General features: G+C 44.9%; 1 protein-coding gene across 1 annotated transcript in view; it reads right to left on the reverse strand.

Moving 5' to 3' along the window:
- Positions 1-23,739, reverse strand: part of PLCB1 (phospholipase C beta 1) — a 957,098-nt gene that overhangs the window by 409,851 nt on the left and 523,508 nt on the right. The window contains exon 4 of the mRNA XM_077485489.1: positions 18,928-19,068. Coding sequence (XP_077341615.1) covers positions 18,928-19,068 — 141 coding nt within the window. The remainder of the gene's footprint in view (positions 1-18,927; positions 19,069-23,739) is intronic.

Raw genomic sequence — 23,739 nt, forward strand, 5'->3', positions numbered from 1 at the left:
ATGTGTGAGATTTTTTTTTTTACAGGTGTTTGTTTCCTCCAACAATTAAAAAAAATATACTGACAAAATAACTGGCTCCTTATGAGGCGACCACAACCAATAACTTGCACAACAACGGCAGATTTTCTACAACTGAAGCAACCGTTTAGGATAGGGTTCCCAAAATGGTCAATATTGACCACTAGGGGTCAATGGGACTATTCAAGGGGTCAATAACAAGGCTGGGGGTCCAAATGATATCAGTAAATGACCAGTGGTCCATAGATGGTCTATAAGCAATAGAAGGTTGACCAAGGTCAATTATTTTTTGAGTTTCCATATGTCACAGTTTTGATCGGATGTTTAGTCCCTCTGTTTGAAGTGGTCAAGGATTTGGTGAAAAGTCAACTTTTTGAGATGGCAATGAGGGACACCTATTAGCAAAAGTATGTAGGCATAGGACACGCCCCATGCCACTCCGCCTTAAAGGAGAATTATACAAAAAAAAATATTAGTTAGCCACTTCAGCCCCGGAAGAATTTACCCCCTTCCTGACCAGAGCACTTTTTGCGATTCGGCACGGTGTCGCTTTAACTGACAACAGCGCGGTCATGCGACGGGGCTCCCAAATAGAGCTTTCTTTTGGTGGTATTTGATCACCCCCGGCGGTTTTTATTTTTTGCGCTATAAACAAAAAGAAAAGCAACAATTTTTTTAAAAACACGTTATTTTTTACTTTTTGCTATAATAAATATCCCTCAAAAATATTTAAAAAAATTATTTTTTTTCCTCAGTTTAGGCCGATACGTATTCTTCTACATATTTATTTATTTTTTTAAATCACAATAAGCGATTAATTGATTGGTTTGCGCAAAAGTCATAGTGTCTACAAAATAGGAGTTAACCACTAGGTGGCAATGTAGGGGTTAAGCGTATCCTAGGGGCGTGTTTCTAACTGTGGGGTGGGCGTGACTGTGTGTGACACGTCACTGAACTCTGCTCCGAATTCAGGGAGCGGTGATCAGTGACACTGTCACTAGGGCAGAACGGGGAGATGCTTGTTTACATTAGCATCACCCCGTTCTTCCTCCCCGTGAGGCGATCGCGGGTATCCCAGCAGCGATCGAGGACCCGCGACCCAATTTACGGAGCTAGCTGTGGGTGGCGCACACGCCCGCTGGCCGCCTCTTAAAGGGCCACGTCCAGGTATGCGATTCTGCCTGTACGAGCCCTTCTGCCGACGTATATCAGCGTGAGGCGGTCAGCAAGCGGTTAAACCCACAAGTGCTTTTTTTTTTTTTTTTACCACTACTATTCCTCTATATTGTTTTTTGGAATTTACAGTAATTGAGAAGTTGGATGAAAGTTTTACCTCTGGGAAACATTTTTCGAAAGATAAATAGTGCATTTTGCATACAACTATATAGATCAGACCAAAATGAGGGACAAATGAGGAGGAAAGAGGGACCGTCGCTCGAAATCAGGGAATGATATAGATTTCTGCACAAATTGGTCATAAAATGTAAACTGATCTTCATCTAAGGCCTCTTTCACACTGACGTCCCGTTCAGGCCCGCCTGTCAGTTTTTCAGGCGGACCTGAACGGGTGCTCCATAGAGGTCTATGGAGCATCAGATGTCAGCGGTGACATGTCTGCTGACATCCGACCCGTTCCGATCCGAAAAAGTGTAACGGAGGAAAAAGCTATTTTTCCATCCGTCTGCGGATCGGATCGGGTGACGACGGGCACTGCGGTCCGTCGTCATCCGATCTCCCATAGGGGAGAGCGGCGCTGTGACAGATCCGTCCCTGCGCAGTGTGCAGAGACGGACCGGTCATCTCCCTGCTCAGCGGGGATCAACGGAGTGATCCCCGCTGAGCAAACGGATATCCACGGGGCGGATCAGAACTGATCCGCCCCGTGTGAAAGGACCCTAAGTCACAACAATAGACAATCACAATCACTCTCTGGAGTGGCCCAGTCAGAGTCCTGACCTCAACCTGATTGAGATGCTGTGGCATGACCTCAAGAATGCGATTCACACCAGACATCCCAAGAATATTGCTGAACTGAAACAGTTCTGTAAAGAGGAATGGTCAAGAATTACACCTGACTGTTGTGCGCGTCTGATCTGCAACTACAGGAAAAGTTTGGTTGAAGTTATTGCTGCCAAAGGAGGTTCAACCAGTTATTAAATCCAGGGGTTCACATAGTTTTTCCACCTGCACTGTGAATGTTTACATGGTGTGTTCAATAAAAACATGGTAACATTTAATTCTTTGTGTGTTATTACTTTAAACAGACTGTGATTGTCTATTGTTGTGACTTAGATGAAGATCAGATGACATTTTATGACCAATTTGTGCAGAAATCCATATCATTCCAAAAGGGTTCACATACTTTTTTTTTTTTTGCAAATGTATATAAGAGCTGTCTAACAGAGTAGAAAATAGTCGGGAGTTAGCCTCTGTTCCGGTCCCACTTTGGCTGTGGGCGTCATGATTGACGATGGAACTACATCGGGGAAACTTTTTTTTTTAATAAGCGAACTGTCAAAAACTGCGTGTGTGTTTTTAGTTTTTTTTTTTTACACTTTTTTGGTCAATGAGTAGGGGTACTCATCGTACCCCTACTCATTTGCATGGGGGGGGCAGAATCTGGGGGCTTTAGTTTGCTAAAAGGGGCTTCTAGATTCTAATAAGTCCACTGCCCACAGGGCCCACCCTACCCCAAAGCACCCCCCCATGTTGAGGGCACGTGGCCTGGTATGATTCAGGAGGGGGGAGGGTGCTCACTCGTTCCCTTTTCCCTCCCCCTTTCCTGGCCTGCCAGGCTGCATGCTCGAATAAGCGTATGGTACTGATTTTGGGGCGGCACCCCACGCCGTTTTGTTTTTAATTTCGACCTGGGGTTCCCCTTAAAAGCCATACCAAACGCAGACGTTCTGGCATTCTGGCGTTCTGGATTGTTTTTTTAAACATTTTTCTATTGCCAGCAATGTTTTTTTTTTTTTTTCATTCAGCTGTCAGCGGGCAAGTCCGTTGACAGCTGATGACTCATTTGTTGTTAAGGACGTCGCTGCCGGCTTCCTGGCCCCGCTCCTTAACAACAAGCTCTTCACTGTGCCCTGATTGGGCAAAGCTTTGCCCAATCTGGGCTTAGAATGCAGCATATTGTGGGGTGCTCGGCGGGCGAACGTCCCACCGAGCGCCCTGCAAATTCGAGTGATCACCGAACAGGCAACGTTTGGGCCCGAAATTTTGCTCGGCCCAAATTGCAGGCCCAACTCTAGTGTTCAGCTTTAAGGCAGTATTAAACCAAAACTCTAAAATGTAATATATTCTGCAGCTTACCAATCATTAGATGTGTTGGCTGCATTCGTTTTCATTTTTTTTCTCCCTCCTGTTTTCTCCTGGTGATCTGGCCAGTAACACTGGATGAAGAAGCACAGGGAGCACCTTTGGACAGCCGCAGCGTCAGGTCAGTCTGAGGGGGGGGCGCTAAATGGACTAGCAGATTTAAACGAACAAATTGAAGCCAAACTCCAGCAAACACTTTATTAGCAGTTACACCCGTAACAAATGGTTTGTCTCATCTATGTAACTGATACATTTGCAGAAGAGCGTGTTCTTTTGAAAAACAACACACTTACTGGCTGGATCACTAAATTAAAATAAAGGAAAGAAAGCCTAAACTATGAAAAACGAATGCAGCCACCACATCTAAGGATTTGTAAGCTGCAATATAATAAATGTTTGCTTTTGGGTTTAATATCACTTTAACTTCCAGTCTAAAATATCAAATTTGGTTGGACCGAACCCTCGACCGCTCTTTTAGGAACAAAAAAATAAAGAATGTATTCCCAGGCCAGCAATGATTCACAAGGATTCGGCTTCTGGGCCAAGTTTGTGGGTAATCATTGAATTCATTACCTCCGTTTACATAATGAGTCTGGTCTATTTGTTATGGTAAATATCAGCCGTTACTAAATTGCCCGTGCAGAAAAGTGAAACTCTTCAGTGAAACCCGCCTTGCGAAGATGAATGCTCTCCTCTATGACAAGCCGGCTACGGCTATGGTGCTCCTCTCCGCCAGCAATGCTCATTAGGGCTCTAGCAGTATGTAGTCATGGCAAGATCCCTTATTGAGAGGGACATCAGTTTGAATTACTGATCCAGTTAGAGGAAAATGGAGACATCATTTCTGGGGGTCTCATTATTAAAAACAATCGTGCTTTCTTGGAAATGCATTTGCAGGCTGGAGAATGGAAGAGCTAATAAAATCTGTGAAAGATATTCCTATTATTGCGATGAGCTGCAGTTCGGTGTCATAAATCCCTCAGCCAGACTATTCGTTCCAGATTTGCCAGAGCGCACACTGGCCTGCTACATGGCAATTGTTCTAATACGGTATATCCATCAACACATCACAGGGATTTATTTGCTACATTATATTTCCGCTCCAATACAATATGAGCATTTAACATTTAAAGGGCAGGCGTGTCTCCATTGCTGCCTGGGAACCGGCTGGCAGAACGTCAACTAACCCCAGCAGGAGGACATTGACAGACAGCTCCCCGAGTCCCCCCACTTGTCACTACTCCAAGTATTCCTTTGTCAAACCCCCTAGATGGCACATAAAAAAATATTTCATTTTTAGTAATCCCCCCCCCCACCCCTGATCCCCTCCCACCCCTGATTTCTCCCTCTCTCTCTCCACCCCCCTGATCTCTCTCTCTCCACCCCCCTGATCTCTCTCTCTCCACCCCCCTGATCTCTCTCTCTCTCTCCACCCCCCTGATCTCTCTCTCTCTCTCCATCCCCCTGATCTCTCTCTCTCTCCACCCCCCTGATCTCTCTCTCTCTCTCCATCCCCCTGATCTCTCTCTCTCTCCACCCCCCTGATCTCTCTCTCTCCACCCCCCTGATCTCTCTCTCTCTCTCCACCCCCCTGATCTCTCTCTCTCTCTCCACCCCCCTGATCTCTCTCTCTCTCTCCACCCCCCTGATCTCTCTCTCTCTCTCCACCCCCCTGATCTCTCTCTCTCTCCACCCCCCTGATCTCTCTCTCCATCCCCAATCTCTCTCTCTCTCCATCCCCAATCTCTCTCTCTACCCCCCTGATCTCTCTCTCCACCCCCCTGATATCTCTCTCCATCCCCAATCTCTCTCTCCATCCCCAATCTCTCTCTCTCTCTCTCTCCATCCCCAATCTCTCTCTCTCTCTCTCTCCATCCCCAATCTCTCTCTCTCTCTCTCCATCCCCAATCTCTCTCTCTCTCTCTCTCCATCCCCAATCTCTCTCTCTCTCTCTCCATCCCCAATCTCTCTCTCTCTCCATCCCCAATCTCTCTCTCTCTCCATCCCCAATCTCTCTCTCTCTCCATCCCCAATCTCTCTCTCTCTCCATCCCCAATCTCTCTCTCTCTCCACCCCCAATCTCTCTCTCTCTCCACCCCCAATCTCTCTCTCTCTCCACCCCCAATCTCTCTCTCTCTCCACCCCCAATCTCTCTCTCTCTCCACCCCCAATCTCTCTCTCTCTCCACCCCCAATCTCTCTCTCTCTCCACCCCCAATCTCTCTCTCTCTCCACCCCCAATCTCTCTCTCCACCCCCAATCTCTCTCTCCACCCCCAATCTCTCTCTCTCTCTCCCGCTTTCCCTCTCTCTCTCTCCCTCCCTTTCTCTTCCTCTCCCCTCTCTCTCCCTTGCTCTCTGCCTCTCACTCTCTGGCAGGCGGAACTGTCCTCCAGTCCTCCTATCTTCCATCCTGGAGTGTGAATGATCAGTCCACTGCCATTGGATGGCCAATTCAACAGAATAAAATGCAAAGAATGTAGGACCAACAGTAGCCATTTACACCACACTTGTGGAATGTGGATGGGCAGTCCAATGTCATCATGTACAATGCAGTGACCAGTGGTAGCTATTGGTCCCACACTGGCAAGAGGGGCAGTCCACGGGTTCTCCTCTTTTCCATTCAAGAATGTGAATGGGCAGTCATCCAACATCATCATATACAATTCAGTGACCAGTGGTAAACACTGGGCTTAAAATGGTGAGGGGGCAGTGATGCAGACAGTCAGAAGCTGGAAAAAACAGAGGCTTTGTGGACTGGTCACCACTAATTGTCAGGGAGGAATACTCCGCAACTATGGAGGGGGGTCACAATTTTTATATTATTTTAACTACGTTAAGCTGACTAGCAGGAAGAGCCATTTTGTCCTTACCGCAATTGCAATTGTATCTAACCAATTTGCATTTGCTTTCATTTGTTCCTTGGATTAAAGGGATATCTAAGGCAGAATTTTTTTTTTGTTTAAACATAACAAACAAGTCATACTTACCTGCTCTGTGTAATGGTTTTGCACAAAGCAGCCCAGATCCTCTTTTTCTTGGGTCCCCACACTGGTGCTCCTGGCCCCTCCCTCCTGCTGAGTGCCCCCATAGCAAGCAGCTTCCTATGGGGGCACTCAGCAGAAGGGAGGGGCCAGGAGGGCCAGTGGGGGGCCAAAGAAGAAGAGTATGGGGGCACCCAAGCAGGCTTGCTCTTGAGCTGCTGCTCTGTGTGTCCATTCACACATGGCACGTGGCTCGATTCCGCCCCTGCTCTCTCCTCATTGGCTCACTGGCTGTGATTGACAGTAGTGGGAACCAATGGCTACTGCTACTGTTTCAGTCAATGAGGAGGGAGAGACCCAGGAGAGCCAAGGCTCTCGTGCACATCGGTGGATCTGAATCAGACTCAGGTAAGTTTGGGGGGGGGGCTGCTGAACACAGTTTTTTTTTTTACCTTCATGCATTCCATGCCTTTACAACCACTTTAACTCTTTAAATGTCTGTCAAGCCCAATAAAACCACTATAATTGCACTGGCAAGAGTCAATCATCTAATAAATCTTAAATATTTTTAAAAACAAAAAAACATTTGCTCATGTGCATCTACTGCATGAAAGATGGCCAAGCATCATTTCACAATATATTTCTTAATTGTCCCAATATATTAGATGCTGGAGACTTGAGCATCAATGACAGTTCAGTCTATTCATCACTCTCCTTACAATTTGCTGAGTGTCTGGAACTTTACCCTGTAATGTCAGACATTGATCCTAATCACTTCTGACGTTGTATGTCATACAAGCGGATCTGAGGTTCAACAGGATGACATATTGAAGGCTGGGGAGATATTATTGCACAGTACTAGACATTACACTTTTAGAACTCTCTGCTCCGTCATGTCTAATGATAAACCATGTCAGAGGTTCACCGCGCACTACGACACGAAATGTTGTCTTTTCATAACCTTTAAAAAGAAATTAAGCAATTGCTGTAAATGAAGATGTGAAATAGGGAAGGAATGGTGTATATAGTATATCCAATGACCACATTACAGGTCTGTTAATCTGTAAACAAGATCCATTTGCAGCATTTAATGGCCACAGTGGCAACATTTGTTGGGCACAGTGGCTGCAATTGATGCCAGAGTGGCTGTATTTAATGGACACAGTGGCAGCGTTTGATGGGCACAGTGGCAGCGTTTGATGGGCACAGTGGCAGCGTTTGATGGGCACAGTGGCAGCGTTTGATGGGCACAGTGGCAGCGTTTGATGGGCACAGTGGCAGCGTTTGATGGCCCAGCGGCAGCGTTTGATGGCCCAGCGGCAGCTTTTAATGGGCACAGTGGCAGCGTTTGATGGCACAGTGGCAGCGTTTGATGGCACAGTGGCAGTGTTTGATGGCACAGTGGCAGCATTTGATGGCACAGTGGCAGCGTTTGTTGGGCACAGTGGTTTCAATTGATGACACAGTGGCAGCATTTGATGCCACAGTGGCAGTGTTTAATGGGCATAGTGGCAGCGTTTGGTGGCACAGTGGCAGAGTTTGATGGCACAGTGGCTGCAATTGATGATTTAAAAAAAAAAAAAATTGCGCCCCTCCCCCCAAAAAAATTTGAACACCAGCCGCCACTGGATCCCATATGAAATGATTATATCTCTACTCTGTAACCTGCCTTGTATTCTTGCACCAAGTGGCAGGTAAAACCAGAGTTTTATACATAACATAAAACCCATTTCTTGACATCAGATGAGGACTTATCACCCACCTGGTAGAACTTGTGAATGGAAGATCAGGTGGCGGCCTTAATAATCTGAGAAATGGCTCTCCGATGCCAAAAAGCCCAAGAAACTCTAGCAAATCTAGCTGAATGTCCTTTGGCAGAAAAAAGTGGAACGTTATCATTAAGGTCATGGGCATGAACAATAATTTGTCTAAGCCACCAAGAAATGATGAATGGAGAAGCCAGTTCCCCTTTGTGGTGAATTACAAAAAGATCTTGATAGAGTAGAAAATGACTGGTGAAGCACACCTTACTCTCTAGACTAGAGGCTATAAGGGACCCCCAGAGGACAGGTGAGCTGACATTTCACCTCAAGGTCGCATTCAGGACAGGTGGTGAGGATGTGAAGAGATGGGGGCTGGTCCCTTTCAAACAGTCCAGAGAGTTTATTTAAAGCCGATCGGCGTCTCTTCTGATGGGGGCGGGGGGTCTGCGCTGATTGTTTATCAGCGCAGCCCCCCTCAGATGCCCACACTAGACCACCAGGGAAGCCCCCAGCATGTGGACAGCCAGGAACATCCCCCCTGGCCATCCACATGTGAAAAAATATGCCCACAATATGCCAATCAGTGCCCACAAATGGGCACTGACTGGCACCTCTGTGGCACATTACAAAACAGGGATGCCCATCAATGCCACCCATCAGTGTCATCAGTGCCACTTATCAGTGCCCATCCATGCCCACCTATCAGTGCCCATCTGTGCCACCTATCAGTGCCACCCATAAGTACCCATCAGTTCCGACTACGAGTGCCCATCAGTGCCACTGAGTGCCCATCAGTGCCACCTATGAGTGCCCATCAGTGCCGCATACCAGTGCCACCTATCAGTGGCCATCAGTGCCACCTATCAGTGCTGCCTATCAGTGCCCATCAGTGCCTGTCAGTGCCACTTCATCAGTGCCACCTCATTGGTGCCACCTCATCGGTGACCATCAGTGCCACCTTATCAGTGCCTGTCATTGAAGAACAAAACATACTTATTTACAAAAAAATGTACCAGAAACAAAAGAAAAACGTGTTTCTTTTTTTATTTGTTGCGCAAAAAATAAAAAATCGCAGACGTGATCAAATACCACCAAAATAAAGCTCTATTTGTGGGAACAAAATGATAAAAAAAAATAGTTTGGGTACAGTGTAGCATGGCCGCGCAATTATTCAAATTGCGACAGCGCTAAAGCTGAAAATCGATTTGGGCAGGAAGGTGTCTAAGTGCCCGGTATTGAAGTGCTTACTGTACATAATTAAAAAAATCAATAAAGTTTTAAAACCAAAACATGAATGATCATGCAGTCACAATACAAAATGTGGTTGTCTCTACGTGTTTCGCCATAATCATGGCTTCTGGAGCTTTTGTAGGACCTTTTATACAATGTCGCTTAAAAAAAATATATAGTAAACAATAATTTTAATAAATACAAAGAAAAAAAAGAAGAAAAAGAAGAAAAAAGAAATCCTCCTCATCAGTGCCAATCAGTTCAGCCTATCAGTGCTGCCTCATCAGTGCCCACCAGTGCAGCCTCATCAGTGAAGGAGAAAAATCAACTCTTTACAAAATTTTATAACAAATTATGATTTTTTTTTTTTTTTTCAAAATTTATGGTCTTTTTTGTTTGTTTAGCAAAAAAATGAAAAAAAAAAAAATGATAAAAATGTAATTTGGGTACAGTATTGCATGACCGTGCAATTGTCATTCAAGGTGTGACAGTGCTGGGAGCTGAAAATTGGCCTGGGCAGGAAGGGGGTGAAAGTGCCTGGTAGGCAAGGGGAAAATGGGGCTTTAGACAGCAATACAAACAGAGAAACATTATAATCTCTCTGTGCTCTATCCGAAACTAAAAAAAAAAAAAAGTTTTGCCTTTAGTTATACTTTAAAGTGGTGTTGCCACCAAAAAATAAAAAATAGTTTAAAATTAATAAAAAAATAAAAATAAATAAAATAATTGCAATTTTTTTTTTTTTTACACTCACCTCTAAATGCCTGTTGCTAGGGGGTCCCTCGTAGTCTGCCTTCTTCATTGCCCGGGCTGGTGACATCACTTCCCCTCGCACCGCACAGTCATCTGGGACCTGTCACGTGTCCCAGATGACTGTGCGGCGTATCACAGCGCCCTGCGCCGCTCGCGCATATGCAGTGGGTGCCTGGCTGTGAAGCCACAGCCGGGTGCCCACAGTAAGAATGATGGCGCCGTGAGCGGAGCTGGACCCTGGGACAGGTAAGTGCCCGATTATTATAAGTCAGCAGCTGCAGTATTTGTAGCTGCTGACTTTTAAATTTTTTTTTTTTTAGGGGGCACCCCACTTTAAGTCCCCTAATTTTTCTAGCATTGGCAATGGCAGCCAGTCCTCAGTATAAGTTCCTTTAGAAAATAAAAAATAAATTGAACTGGTGGCGTGAAGCTATTGAGACTGTCCAGTTCTTTTCTGCAGGCTCCGTGCCTCAAAAGCTTGCAATTAACATGCTCGGCCAGACAAATAATGGCTTAGGAGATCTTTTTTTTTTTCCCCGATGGATCCAGAGTCCTTCTTCATATTGCCTAAGAATATATTGTGTCAATTGGCCAGTAACAAAATACTACAAATGATCCAGGGAAAAATATTTCTGCTCAAAAAAACCTTCTTTTACCGTATAAACTCAATTAAGGTAAATATTGCATATGTAACAATTTATACACAAAATCTATTATAAACACTGTAATGAACTTCTGTCTTGCCGTACATAAATATGTACTACAAATCCCCACCGGGCTGTCATTCCTTGACAGACTTATTTACTGTAAATCTGCATGTCACCATGGGGAAAACACCATCAAGGAAGACGCAAATGTCAGACAAAGTCAGTCAGGATTACTGTATAACTTGATTAATAAATCAGTCAACGTAAGCATCAGAGTTTATATCCCAAAGGCTTAAAATCCAAAGCCCGGCTAATCAAGGGAGGGTTAACCAACCGCTTTTTACGTATATACCGGGCCTGACTCATCAAGCTGCAATATGTGATATCATATGCTAAAAGTGACATATTGATCAACACTGTCAATTTGAGAAAACTGCTTAACTTATCAGAGAGAACCCTTCTGGCATTATTAAGCAACTGGAACTCTCCCATTTTAACCCATCTTAACCCTCCGTTTCATGAATTCGCTGACCTGGAACAAGTATGAGACTCTGGACTTTTCATTGGCTTGCTTGCTTTTGGACAATGGCTTACAAGGTATTTGAAGCGCCCCCCCCCCCCCCCCGGATATACTTGGGGCAAGGAGGGACCTCCAGAGGCAGGGGCGAGCCAACATTTACCCCGGGGCTGAGTCCATGGCTATAATGGAGAGTTCAGAACAGAAATTGGGCACCAGTCACTTTAGAGATTTTCAATGCTTTAATTCAGAACTTGAAAAGACGTAGTAGGAGAGTGGGTTAGGGGTGTCAGATACCAGACGCAGATCACTTACAGATTCCTTGGATCCAGAAACAAACAGTTTTTTCTTTTTGGGATCTTGAATACCTGGATAGGCCTCTGACACAGAACTAGCAGCCAGTAGAACTCCTGGACTGGCCTCTCAGAAGACCTAGCAGCCAGTAGAACTCCTGGATCGGCCTCTCAGAAGACCTAGCAGCCAGTAGAACTCCTGGATCGGCCTCTCAGAAGACCTAGCAGCCAGTAGAACTCCTGGATCGGCCTCTTAGAAGACCTAGCAGCCAGTAGAACTCCTGGATAGGCCTCTCACACAGGCCTAGCTAGGGTTGCCACCTGTCCAGGATTCACCCAGACAGTCAGGGTTTTGAATCATGGGTCCAGGTTTTAGGCAAACTGAAACCCGGACACATTATTCAAACCGGGCAGTGGCTCCTCAAGTAATCGAGATAGTCACACAAATCTGTTGCCATCCAGGAGCGGCAGGCAGCTGTCTTGGGGCAAGTTTGGCATCATTGGGTGGCAGGGTGATGATTTTAGAGAAATTTGGCCACACCCAGTGTTCGCTACGGCATGCTATGCACACCACATTACTACTCTCCTTGGGGCACCCAAAGGTGTCCCAGGCCGCTAAAGTGTTCGGGTTTGGCTTGAAGAAAGGGTGGTAACCCTAGGCCTAGCAGCCAGTAGAACTCCTGGATAGTCCTCTCACACAGGCCTAGCAGCCAATAGAACTCCTGGATAGTCCTCTCACACAGGCCTAGCAGCCAGTAGAACTCATGGATAGTCCTCTCACACAGGCCTAGCAGCCAGTAGAACTCCTGGATAGTCCTTTCACACAGACCTATATCAAAAGAATGGAGGTTTAACCTCCTAAACTGCTATTTACCAGCCAACATCCCAAATTTGTAAAATACACAGTTTTTCCCATAAGGGTGGGACTTTAAAGGCATGGATTATCAGACATATGGTATAATAAAAAATGAAATAATTTTATTTAGACAATATATCAAAAAATACTGTGAAATAAATCAAAATCCATACATACATACATATATAGAAAGAATAAATATATCTGTGCAAAATAGCTTTTGGGTGTATAATGCCTCCAATATATCGCAGAGAATAAATACACTCAGGATATGAGCAAATAACAATTGGTCATATACATTCAATAAATCCTACACGTTACGGAGTGTCCTCCACTCCTCCTTCAGGGATGATCGAAAATGTATAATCAATTCTAAATATGTCCAATGAAGAAGTCCAGACTAGAAAGCAAGAGGCTGAAAAGGCCAAAAGACACAGATATATGGCACAGTGTTTAAAAAATACAAATGCAGCAACCTGGTTAGTGGGGAAAAGTGGATGCCAACAAAACACCTGCAGGCAAACCGGGACCGCATCAACAGGGAAGCTGGAGAAGGTGCTGTGTATGCGTAGACAAGGACAAGCGAAAGATGGAGAAAAAGCGCTGGTTCAGAGAGTTATGAAACCAAATAATCACTGGTTAAAGAAGGTAAAATGTCCATCCCTTATCTTGTGCAATGAAGGCTGATAGGCGTCAAAAAATCCATGTCTCAAATATATTTCAAAGGAGTAAGCAAAGCCTCAAACAAAATTCCCATAGATGCAATAGATGCACACATCCAAGGAAAGAGGGATCTCCATCAGTGAACAGCGCTGGTGTGTTGCCTTGTCAGAGAGACATGGATTTTTTGACGCCTATCAGCCTTCATTGCACAAGATAAGGGATGGACATTTTACCTTCTTTAACCAGTGATTATTTGGTTTCATAACTCTCTGAACCAGCGCTTTTTCTCCATCTTTCGCTTGTCCTTGTCTACGCATACACAGCACCTTCTCCAGCTTCCCTGTTGATGTGGTCCCGGTTTGCCTGCAGGTGTTTTGTTGGCATCCACTTTTCCCCACTAACCAAGGAGCTGCATTTGTATTTTTTAAACACTGAGCCATATATCTGTGATTGAATGTATATGACCAATTGTTTTTTTGCTCATATCCGGAGTGTATTTATTCTCTGCAATATATTGGAGGCATTATACACCCGAAAGCTATTTTGCACAGATATATTTATTCTTTCTATATATGTATGTATGAATTTTGATTTGTTTCACAGTATTTTTTTATATAGTGTCTAAATAAACTAATTTTATTTTTATTATACCATATGTCTGATAATCTATGCCTTTAAAGTCCCACCCTTATGGGGAAAACTGTATCTCACACAGACCTAGCAGCTAGTAGAACTCCTAGATCGACCTCTCACACAGACCTAGCAGCCAGTAGAACTCCTAGATCAGTGATGGGGAACCTTGACACCCCAGATGTTTTGAACTACATTTCCCATGATGCTCAGGCACTCTGCAGTGTAGATGAGCATCATGGGAACTGTAGTTCCAAAACATCTGGGGTGCCAAGGTTCCCCATCACTGTGCTAGATAGTCCTCTCACACAGACCTAGCAGCCAGTAGAACTCCTGGATAGTCCTCTCACACAGACCTAGCAGCCAATAGAACTCCTGGATAGTCCTCTCAGACAGACCTAGCAGCCAGTAGAACTCCTGGATAGTCCTCTCAGACAGACCTAGCAGCCAGTAGAACTCCTGGATAGTCCTCTCACACAGACCTAGCAGCCAATAGAACTCCTGGATAGTCCTCTCAGACAGACCTAGCAGCCAGTAGAACTCCTGGATAGTCCTCTCAGACAGACCTAGCAGCCAGTAGAACTCCTGGATAGTCCTCTCACACAGACCTAGCAGCCAATAGAACTCCTGGATAGTCCTCTCAGACAGACCTAGCAGCCAGTAGAACTCCTGGATAGTCCTCTCACACAGACCTAGCAGCCAGTAGAACTCCTGGACAGACCTCTAACACAGACCTAGCAGCCAGTAGCTATTTATCACATTTTAGATTGTAGAACAGCTTTACAGTACCAGAATCTTTAAGCCGACCCGACAATACTGCAAACAGGGTTAGATTTGTAGAACAAGGATAAATATTTGCCAGCTACCAGGATAGACTGTCTCTTGCCCACGTCCCTAGTACATGCAATGAACATAAATGATTTCCTCAAAGAGTGGGACTTTAACGGACCAGAAGCAGGGAGTAATGATTTATAAAAGTACAACGTTTATTAATATAACGTCAAATAAAAGTTGGACCAATAAAAACAAACACATAGCATAAATAGCAGCATTGGACCAAACCGCTGGATAACCTAATAATCAATTGTCCGTTGATGACAGGACAGAACAAATTCCAATGCGTTTTAACATAAATGTAATGAAAGCATTCTTCAGGGATATAGGTTATGCAGTTCCAAATTTTCCAAGGTTTTTTCCTACTTGCTGATGATTCAAAAAGTATAAATCATAGCTCAAACGCAGAGAGAAACAAGAAAAAAGCCCGCTTGGGGATGTGCCAGTGAGCGAGGAAGAGGGTGGTCGCCAAACAGGACTCCAGTCTCAAACCAACAGAACCCAAAAGGGGCCAGGGCAACGGGGGACCAAAGAGTCTCAGCAACAACTCCAGAAGTCGCAGTGAGAGTAGTGTGATGCATCCATATGGCAAGGCTTGCCATACGCAGGAGAGGCCAGGTGCACACTGCTTAGCTGCAGCATAAGCCCTGGTACTTTTTGCATTCAGCAAAAATACTGACAACCTAAATCACCTCCTGGCCATATTAATGCATCACACTACCCTCACTGCGACCCTTTGCACGTTATGTGATTAAGACTTCTTAATCACCACCAATTTATGCAGTGCTTTGCATACTAAGAGGAGATGTCCTGCATGACCTTGAAATGTCACATATGTTCTTTTGTGATGTGGTTGCTTTAAATAAGCATTTGGACTCCCAACCACTTTATTAGGTACATCTTGCTAGTACCGGGTTGGACCCCTTTTTGCCTTCAGAACTGCCTTCATTCTTTGTGGCATAGATTCAACAAGGTGTTGGAAACATTCCTCAGAGATTTTACACCATAGTGAAAAGATAGCATCACGCAGTTTCTGAAGATTTGTTGGCTGCACATCCATGATGCCAATCTGCCGTTCTACCACATCCCAAAGGTGCTCTATTGGATGAGATGTGGTGAGTGTGGAGGACATTGGAGGACAGGGACCTCATTGTCCAGTGGTGAGATGATTGGGGCTTTGTGACTCGGTGCATTATCCTGCTGGAAGGAGCCATCAGAAGATGGGGACACTGTAGTCATAAAGGGATGGACATGGTCAGCAACAATACTCAGGTAGGCCGTGGTGTTTAACTGATGCTCAATTAGTACTAAGGGGCCCAAAGTGTGCCAAGAAAATATCCCCCACACCATTACACCACCACCACCAGCCTGAACCGGTGATACAAGGCAGGATGGATCCATGCTTTCATGTTGTTTACACCAAATTCTGACCCGACCATCTGAATGTCGTAGCTGAAATCGAGACTCATCAGATCAGGCAATGTTTTTACAATCTACTATTGTCCAAATCCATTGACAGTAGCGGGAGCCAATGGCACCGCTGCTGTGTCTCAGCCAATCAGGAGGGAGAGTCTCAGGATGGCCCGAGGGACTCGTGGACATTGCTGAACAGAGAGGGGGCTCAGGTAAGCATTAGGGGGCCGAGGGGGGCTCCTGCACACAGAATGCTTTTTATCTTAATGCATAGAATGTATTAAGATAAAAAATAAATTGAGTTTAAAACCCCTTTAAAATCTGGCCTGTTAGTGGGTCCCGAGGACAGGAGTTGAGAACAACTGGTCTATAAGCTCCTCAGGGCAGGGGATGATGTGAATGTGAAATACTGTATATGAGCAATGCGCTGCGTAATTTGATGGCATACATAAATACCAATAATAATATTCCTATTTCAAAAACAAAAAAAGCAAAATAATCTATTCACATCATGCCAACACAACCTGAAATGATCCTGTCCAGGGCTAAACATTGAAGTCAGGAGTGTAACTACAGAGGTCTTAGGGTTTGCAATTATGAACTAGCGCTATGCTCCAGGAGCCCCGTGAGGCTCCTCTGTAACCTGGATAGGAGGGGTGGCATATAGAGGAGCCAATCCCGTACATTTTCCTCTTGCAGCCGCTGAAAGCCTGCTTCTCCTTATCTCCCACCTGCAGACATTCAGGGGTTGCAAGAGGAAAATGAAGGGGATCGGTACCTCTTTATTCCAGCCACCCCTGCTATCCAGCTTCCTCTTCTTTCAGCTGTCCCCGGGCCCTTGTTTCCCCCTGCAGCTCTGCCAGATTCCCCTCTCCCGCTACTGTGGGGGATGTGTCAAGATAGAGAGTGCCAAAGGGGCCGGTAAATAAGTCATTTACGCCCTCAGGCCCCTTATCCTCTAACGCCTTCCATGCTCGCTACGCTGCGAGCATGGAAGGCGGGGCTGGCCGTTGAAAAATGCAAGCGAACTGACATTTCTCCAAACGCTGACATTTCTCCAAATGCCCCGATATGGCTAAACCCTAGCGTACTCTACCTTTATAAGATCCCTGACCCTTATGCATGGGCTAGACACGGTATTAAGCTTATGTCACATATCGTGACACAAAACTCTCTACTCCCCTTCGCCTGCCTGACCTCTCTATAATTTGCCAAGCCATTACTTATTCAGATACCTTCAATTGTCACATGCGTTTGCAGCTCAATTCCCACACTCTTCATGTACTATGACACATTCGGAACTGGAAAATACACTCAGGGTCGACTGTGACAGAGAACCTACCTTCAACCTATATTCACATCTCATCACCGTGTCACTACTGACTCTTAACAAACTTTGGACTAGATGGCAGACTGATATTTCAACACTCGATAATGATGACTGGGACAATATATGGGATCTTCCTTTCAACTCCCTGGTTTCTATCCGAGACCTACTTGTGCAATTTAAAATTGTCCACAGGGCCTATTATACCCCGTACAGACTCCATAGGATGAACCTCTCTCACTTTCTGGGATATTGGAGGTGTGGTGCCTCGCCTGGAGACTTCCCGCACACTTTCTGGAGATGTCCAAAGGTCCAACAATACTGGGAGATGGTGCTGGAACTAATTGGGAAAAGGCACCTTGACTACCGTGCCTTTGGCTATGGAGTTCTGCATACTGGGACTTATTGAACCCATAGTGCCGTCTGCTGCTAAACACAATGATTAGCCTATTGCTTTTCTATGCTCGTAAGAACATTGCTTTGCACTGGAAAAAGACAGAACCCCCTTCCATAGTGCAATGGAAATGCCTGGTGAATAACAGTCTTCCCCTATACAAGGATACCTACTCACACAGGGGCTGCCCAAAGAAATACAACAAGGTTTGGCACACTTGGTTAGCTGAACCTGAAACAGCCTAAATAGAGGAGGGGAGTTAAGTTGTTTGACAGGGTTCTGCTCCCCCCCCCCCCCCCGAAGGTTTCAAGGGACTCCGATTTCTTGTAGGTTCCGACAGGGGATCGAACCTAATGTGCCTGTTGGGCTGGGGATACCAGCGATATACCCTTACAGATGTAGAGTAATGAAATGCCATGTTGCAACGCATAACTTTATGTCATTCGAAATCCCTTTTGTATACTGTAAGCACTGTTGTTATAAGTGTTGTATGTTATAAAACCTTCAATAAAATAATAAAAAAAAAAGGAATTTACTGGCCCCTTCCCTTTCTGTATGGACAGAATCAGTGATCAGTACCAATCACTGACTCTGTCTATGAATAACTGAAACGGAGTATACTGTGTTTAGTACACTTCGGTTTGTAAATGAGCAGGAAGCTCTGTACAGAGCTATTCCTGTTCATTCATTCTGTGCAGCTGAGGCTACACAGATGGAGAAGATGGAGATTGAGCACTGTATCCTCAATATCCTTTCTCTGTCTGAAAGGTAAAACATCAGAGGTCTGTTTGGACCCCTGATATCTCACCAAAGTCCCCCCATGGGGCTCCTAATAAAATTGCAAAAATTCATTAAAAAAAAATGGTAAAAAAAATAAAATGATAAAAAAATAAACAAAATAAAAAACTAGTGGATGAACTACCAGGGTTGCAAAGGTCACACTTGTGATCAGGCCCAGGAATTCCGCCACTGGGTTCAGAGGGTAGGGCCCTGGGCTCGGAGGGAAGGGCCCCACCCAGGAGTCAGGGGGGACCCTTCATAGTTTCTTGCACCGGGCCGTAAAGGTTCTATTTAAGCCTCTAATTGAAGTCATTTGTCTGCACTCAATGGTGTCTTGCTCCAAAATTACTGATTCTCTCAGATACTGGGCCTATGGCACACTGGAGCATTTCCTTGAACAAGCTCCTGTGCTATCTTTACACTGAAATTTATGACTCCCAATGAATTACAATAAAAATGTTGGCATTTCTAATTTATACATAAAAAAAACAATAACTGAAATTCACCTTGGCAATTTCATCTTGATATGCTACTAAGTTCAAATATGAGATGTTGACCAGATCAGGACCATAGACGATGGTGAACATGCGATACTCCAACCTTCCTCCAAAGCTCCCAACTTCCAACTGTTCTCGTAACTTGGGGTCCTATAAATTAAAAATAAAACATTATCAAGACATGATAAAAAAAATCTAATTTAATAGGTTAAATATGTAATTGAATATATTCAGACAAAATAAAAAGTTTGTTAATCAAGATCAGGGGTCTCCAATCTTTCTTTAGAAAGGGCCAGTTTCCTGTCCTTCAGACTTTAGGAGGCTGGGCTGTGCGCAGTGGGAGTTAAGGATGAACAATCTTTGGTATTAGGGGGAGAAATAGTTGATGTCAGTGGAAGGAATAACTTTTTTGCTTTCTATTCTCTTCTCTCTAAATCTGTGTCTTACCTCTCATAGCCTCTGGTTTAAGGTTCTCCTTTTCATTATCCCCTAGGGGCTACTACACCCTTTTTTGGTGCGCACTATCGGTGCTATTAGTACATATATATAGGTGACACGGAAAGGCTTATTTATTGGGGTAATCTATCAATTTAAGGTTTTGTTAAATAGCTGGGGGCGCTAGATAGATGTAAGATTAATTTGTTAGCAGCTAAATTAAATTTAATAGAGGTAGCGCCAACAGCCCATACCAACATCATAAAATAGTCAAAAGTCACGGACTTTGAATAAAGTCTGTGAACTAAAGGGCGGCAGCAACCTTCTTGTGCCCTTTCTCTGTGTTGTCTCTATCTTTTCTATTTTTTCTGTTCCTTTCCATAAGCGCGGCTATTTGTACATACATTGTTTAACTCAGTGGAAGGAATAGTGCCCCATTTTTGTTGACAGTGGAAGGAATTATGCCCCATCATTGGTGTCAGTGGAAGGAATGAAGCCTCAAGGGCCGGATAAAGGCCAACAAAGGGCCGCATCCCCAGGGCCACCGCTTGGAGACCACTGATCTAGACTTTCATCCTTTCCTTCACATCAGCTATCTTCTATACTGGGATCTATAATGATGCTAAACCTTTCATGATGAAGCCATCTGCAGACAGACCTTTCTGCATACAGATACCTACAATAAATATATACGTGCTGTATATAATGGCAATCTGGCATCCCTTTGTTGTGCAAGCTATCAAGGATGGCTTACGGATTGCTGGCATGGATCAACAAAGACCATGGTCATTGAAAGGGATGCCAGGGATGCTGTCTTTTATATAACATTTGAAAACACTGAAAGCTTTGTTCTCCGTTTCCTCTCATCATTCCGTTACTAAATGCTTCCAGATACTTGTGTTGAGTTACAAATTAGCTGATTGCCATCAATCACTCAATAGCCTATGATTAAAATCACCAAACTGTGTCCTATTTACTGTGTGAGATCTAGTACACATTAAAAAGTGTTCCATATGGAATGTGAGTAAATTATATATTGTTGGTATTAGCACGTATGTACCAATAGTTTATCATTTTTATAAAAGTGTATTTTTTAAGATAATATAAGGAAAAAACACAAAAAAAAGGTATTGGTTTGAGGAATTGCTCCATAACAATGAACATAGGAAAACCAAACGTGAGGTATAACACAAATTGCATTCAAGGAAGCCAATAGGTGACAACAAATAGACATAACCATAACAAATAGACTTTCATAACCCAGGCCCATTGTGTGACCACAAGGCAAATACAAGTATGCCTATTCTCAATCATTATATAAGAATAAAGAGTCCTACAACCATGGGCGTCCGCAGGTAGGGGCAAGGGGGGTCAAGTGCCCCCCCCCTGGAATCAGGGATCAGATCTTAAAGAGGAAGTAAACCCTGATGGGTTTACTTCCTCTTTTTTTCCCTGCAAAGGTAAAGCATAATGGACTACTATGCATCGCATAGTAGCTCATTATGTGTCACTTACCTGACACAGGAGCCAGCGAAGTCGCCGCTGTCCCCTGTAGTCCACCGCATCCATGTTGCTGGTGGCGTCTCGCAGCTCCGACGAATCACAGCGGCGCAGCCGCGATGACGTCACTCCCGCGCATGCGCACGGGAGTCGCGTCTCGCAGCTCCGCCGCTGCCATTAGGCGAAGCCGCGATGACGTCACTCCCGCGCATGCGCACGGGAGTCGACAAATTAGGCAAATCCATTCTTGGATTTGCCGCATTTAGTGCGCATGCGCCGTAGACAGCGGTGCCCATTTTCGGGCAAATATCTCCTAAACCATATAGGTTTAGGAGATATTGCTTGGACCTACAGGTAAGCCTTAATCTAGGCTTACCTATAGGTCCAAGTTGTTTGGAAGGGTTTACTTCCTCTTTAAATTCAACACAGTTCCATCGGTATTGTTGTGGGCAGTACACACTCCTGTGCAACCCACCAGTGGGGTGACGCCATCAAGGTGCTGTCAAGCCCCCCTATCAGTGTAGTGTGACTGCAGGGTCTTTTCCCTGCTCAGTCCAGCAGAAAACTCGGCGGCGCTGTGACAAGAGAATGGCAAGCTGCGGGCTATCAGGTTTCTCCCAGTCACCCCCCCCCCCCCTCCCTTTCTCCTGTCGGGAAGAAGAGATGACGGCTCTCACCAGGTTCCTCGCCCAGCTTTCTGCCCGCTCCGTTCCTTCCCTATTGTTCATAACTGAGAGCCAATCAAAGGAGACTAGGATAGGAGAGCATCATGGGACATGTAGTCCCAAAGATTGGTGGCCCCATTTTCCACAGGGAGGAGGCTACTGTTCAATCGAGAAAGAGTGAGAGACTGCAGCCTGGAAAAAAGCTGAGGGAGAGAGTGCGACAGGAAAAAGAACGAGGAGTGTGCTGGGCGGAAGCCAGAGAGAGAGCTACGCTGCCCAGCACCACCAGAGAGAGAGCTACACTGCCCTGTGCCACCAGAGAAAGTCATGCTGTCCAGCGCCACCAGAGAGAGAAACACTGAGCCACTGCCAGGGTACAGACATGCTACACTACTGACCAGAGTCGCCCACGGGGGAACCCAGAGTGAGCGATCGTCCAGCCGGAGGGATCACTGCTGTAGTTTCGCTGGGTCTGTTAAGAGGGCCTGTTGGCCATTATCCATTACTTATCCTAGGGATTGTACTATGTCTGCAGTCTCTGACCATGATAATGTGATAATGACATTGTCGAAAAGGGGCGGCGCATGTGTGACCCTAAAATTATGCCCCCCCCCCCCCCCCCCTGAAAAAAGTTCTGCGGACGCCCATGCCTACAACCCCTCCTTAGTACAACATTAGTTAGTTGTTCTGATTTTAATACTCAAAATACAACAAGTAAACAATCCATGTTATAAATGCAATCCAAGAGGAGACTAAGGAAATGGATAAAGATGGCCACACACATTACACAATTTAAAATATCCTTTAGATTTAATGACAAATTTGAAATTTAAAGCAGTCCTCTTTTGGATATAAATTAAATGAACTGCACAGTTGATGGAAGTTGCAATGGTTAATATACAAAGGTTGTACAATCAGACCTTAAAGGAGATCCAACCATGAATATGAACTGGAGTGATATTTGCCTGTCTTCAAACACTTTATTCCATTGCCAGAACAGTCAGTGACACCACAGAGTTTAACAGCTAAAAAGTCTGTAAGCCCTAATAATGAACTTCTCGTATTTGCTATTTGTGGTCTACCATTGAACATTTTTGTTATATCTGTTGGATAAGTGCAATAGAATGATTGTTGATCCTGCCAAAACAGACTTCTGTTGTGTTTAATTTGCTTTTCAGGAGCTTCTAGTGCTTCTGCTCCTCATTCCAGCATCCTGGTTTTGGTTGTGGCATTCTCCTTATCTGTTTGTCTACCTGCAAGGTGATTAATATGGCCAGTCTCTGGGTGGAGACCAAATCTCATTTAAGCCAGCCAACCTTGTAGTCTCATGCATATGATAGCATGTGTAATATCTGATCAAGCCACCTGTTTGTCTGTCCTGCTCTGCAAGATTGGATTACCTCATTGACGACCTCAGTTTGTGCCTGCCCTGGCCTGGTAGCCAGCATAGCATTGTGTACAGGACCTGGGGGCAACAAAGTACCAGTAGGCCTGCTTGCCTTATGAGAAAGGGGGCAGCTATAGGCGAAGAACACAGCAGCCAGCTATAGTGTCAGACCACCTGCGTTAGGGGTAAGCGTGACACTGCTTTTCTACACTATGACCTTGTTCCATGTGCTTCAGGACTGGCCGCAGCCAAATATTGTTAGGCATTACATGAACATTCCAGTCGAGGACCCCTACATTAACGCAAGGAGAACATATGAGCTCCTGGCACACAGGGACCTGGTATGAGCCAGCACCAGAACCAGAGATAAATCAAGGTTGAATCAAACCCTAGGCAAGGTAGCAGTTTCACTTCCCAACCCCATTTCTTCGACTGGCATTCATAAGGACTGCAGTAAGGACAGAAAAGTCATCCCAATTGCATTGTTTGTACATGCTTGGCCCCTACCCATAAGACACCAGTTGCCTACCCAGTGGACCTTCCCCTATGAAGTGACAGGTAAGTTTGCAGCTTTGTCCAACTGCGCTGTCCCCCTAGTTTGTTGGAGAAGCAGGACGTTTGTGGCTGGGTTTCCTGGGCATCCAATTTAAAACACAAAAAGGGCTTGAATTTTTGACTCTACTGACCCATAAAGTTTAAGTGTGTATTGTGAGATCTGTATACTTTATGGGTTCATAGTGTCCAAAATTCAGAGTTGATTTGTAGTTTGATGTATATTCTTTACCAGTGGACACTAAACTCTAGCTTTGAACCTTGAATTAAAACTCAGTATTA

The sequence above is a fragment of the Lithobates pipiens genome, unplaced genomic scaffold, assembly GCF_037356315.1.
Source record: "Lithobates pipiens isolate NorthernLeopardFrog02 unplaced genomic scaffold, aLitPip1_a1.2 Scaffold_18, whole genome shotgun sequence".
Classification (NCBI taxonomy): Eukaryota; Metazoa; Chordata; class Amphibia; order Anura; family Ranidae; genus Lithobates; species Lithobates pipiens.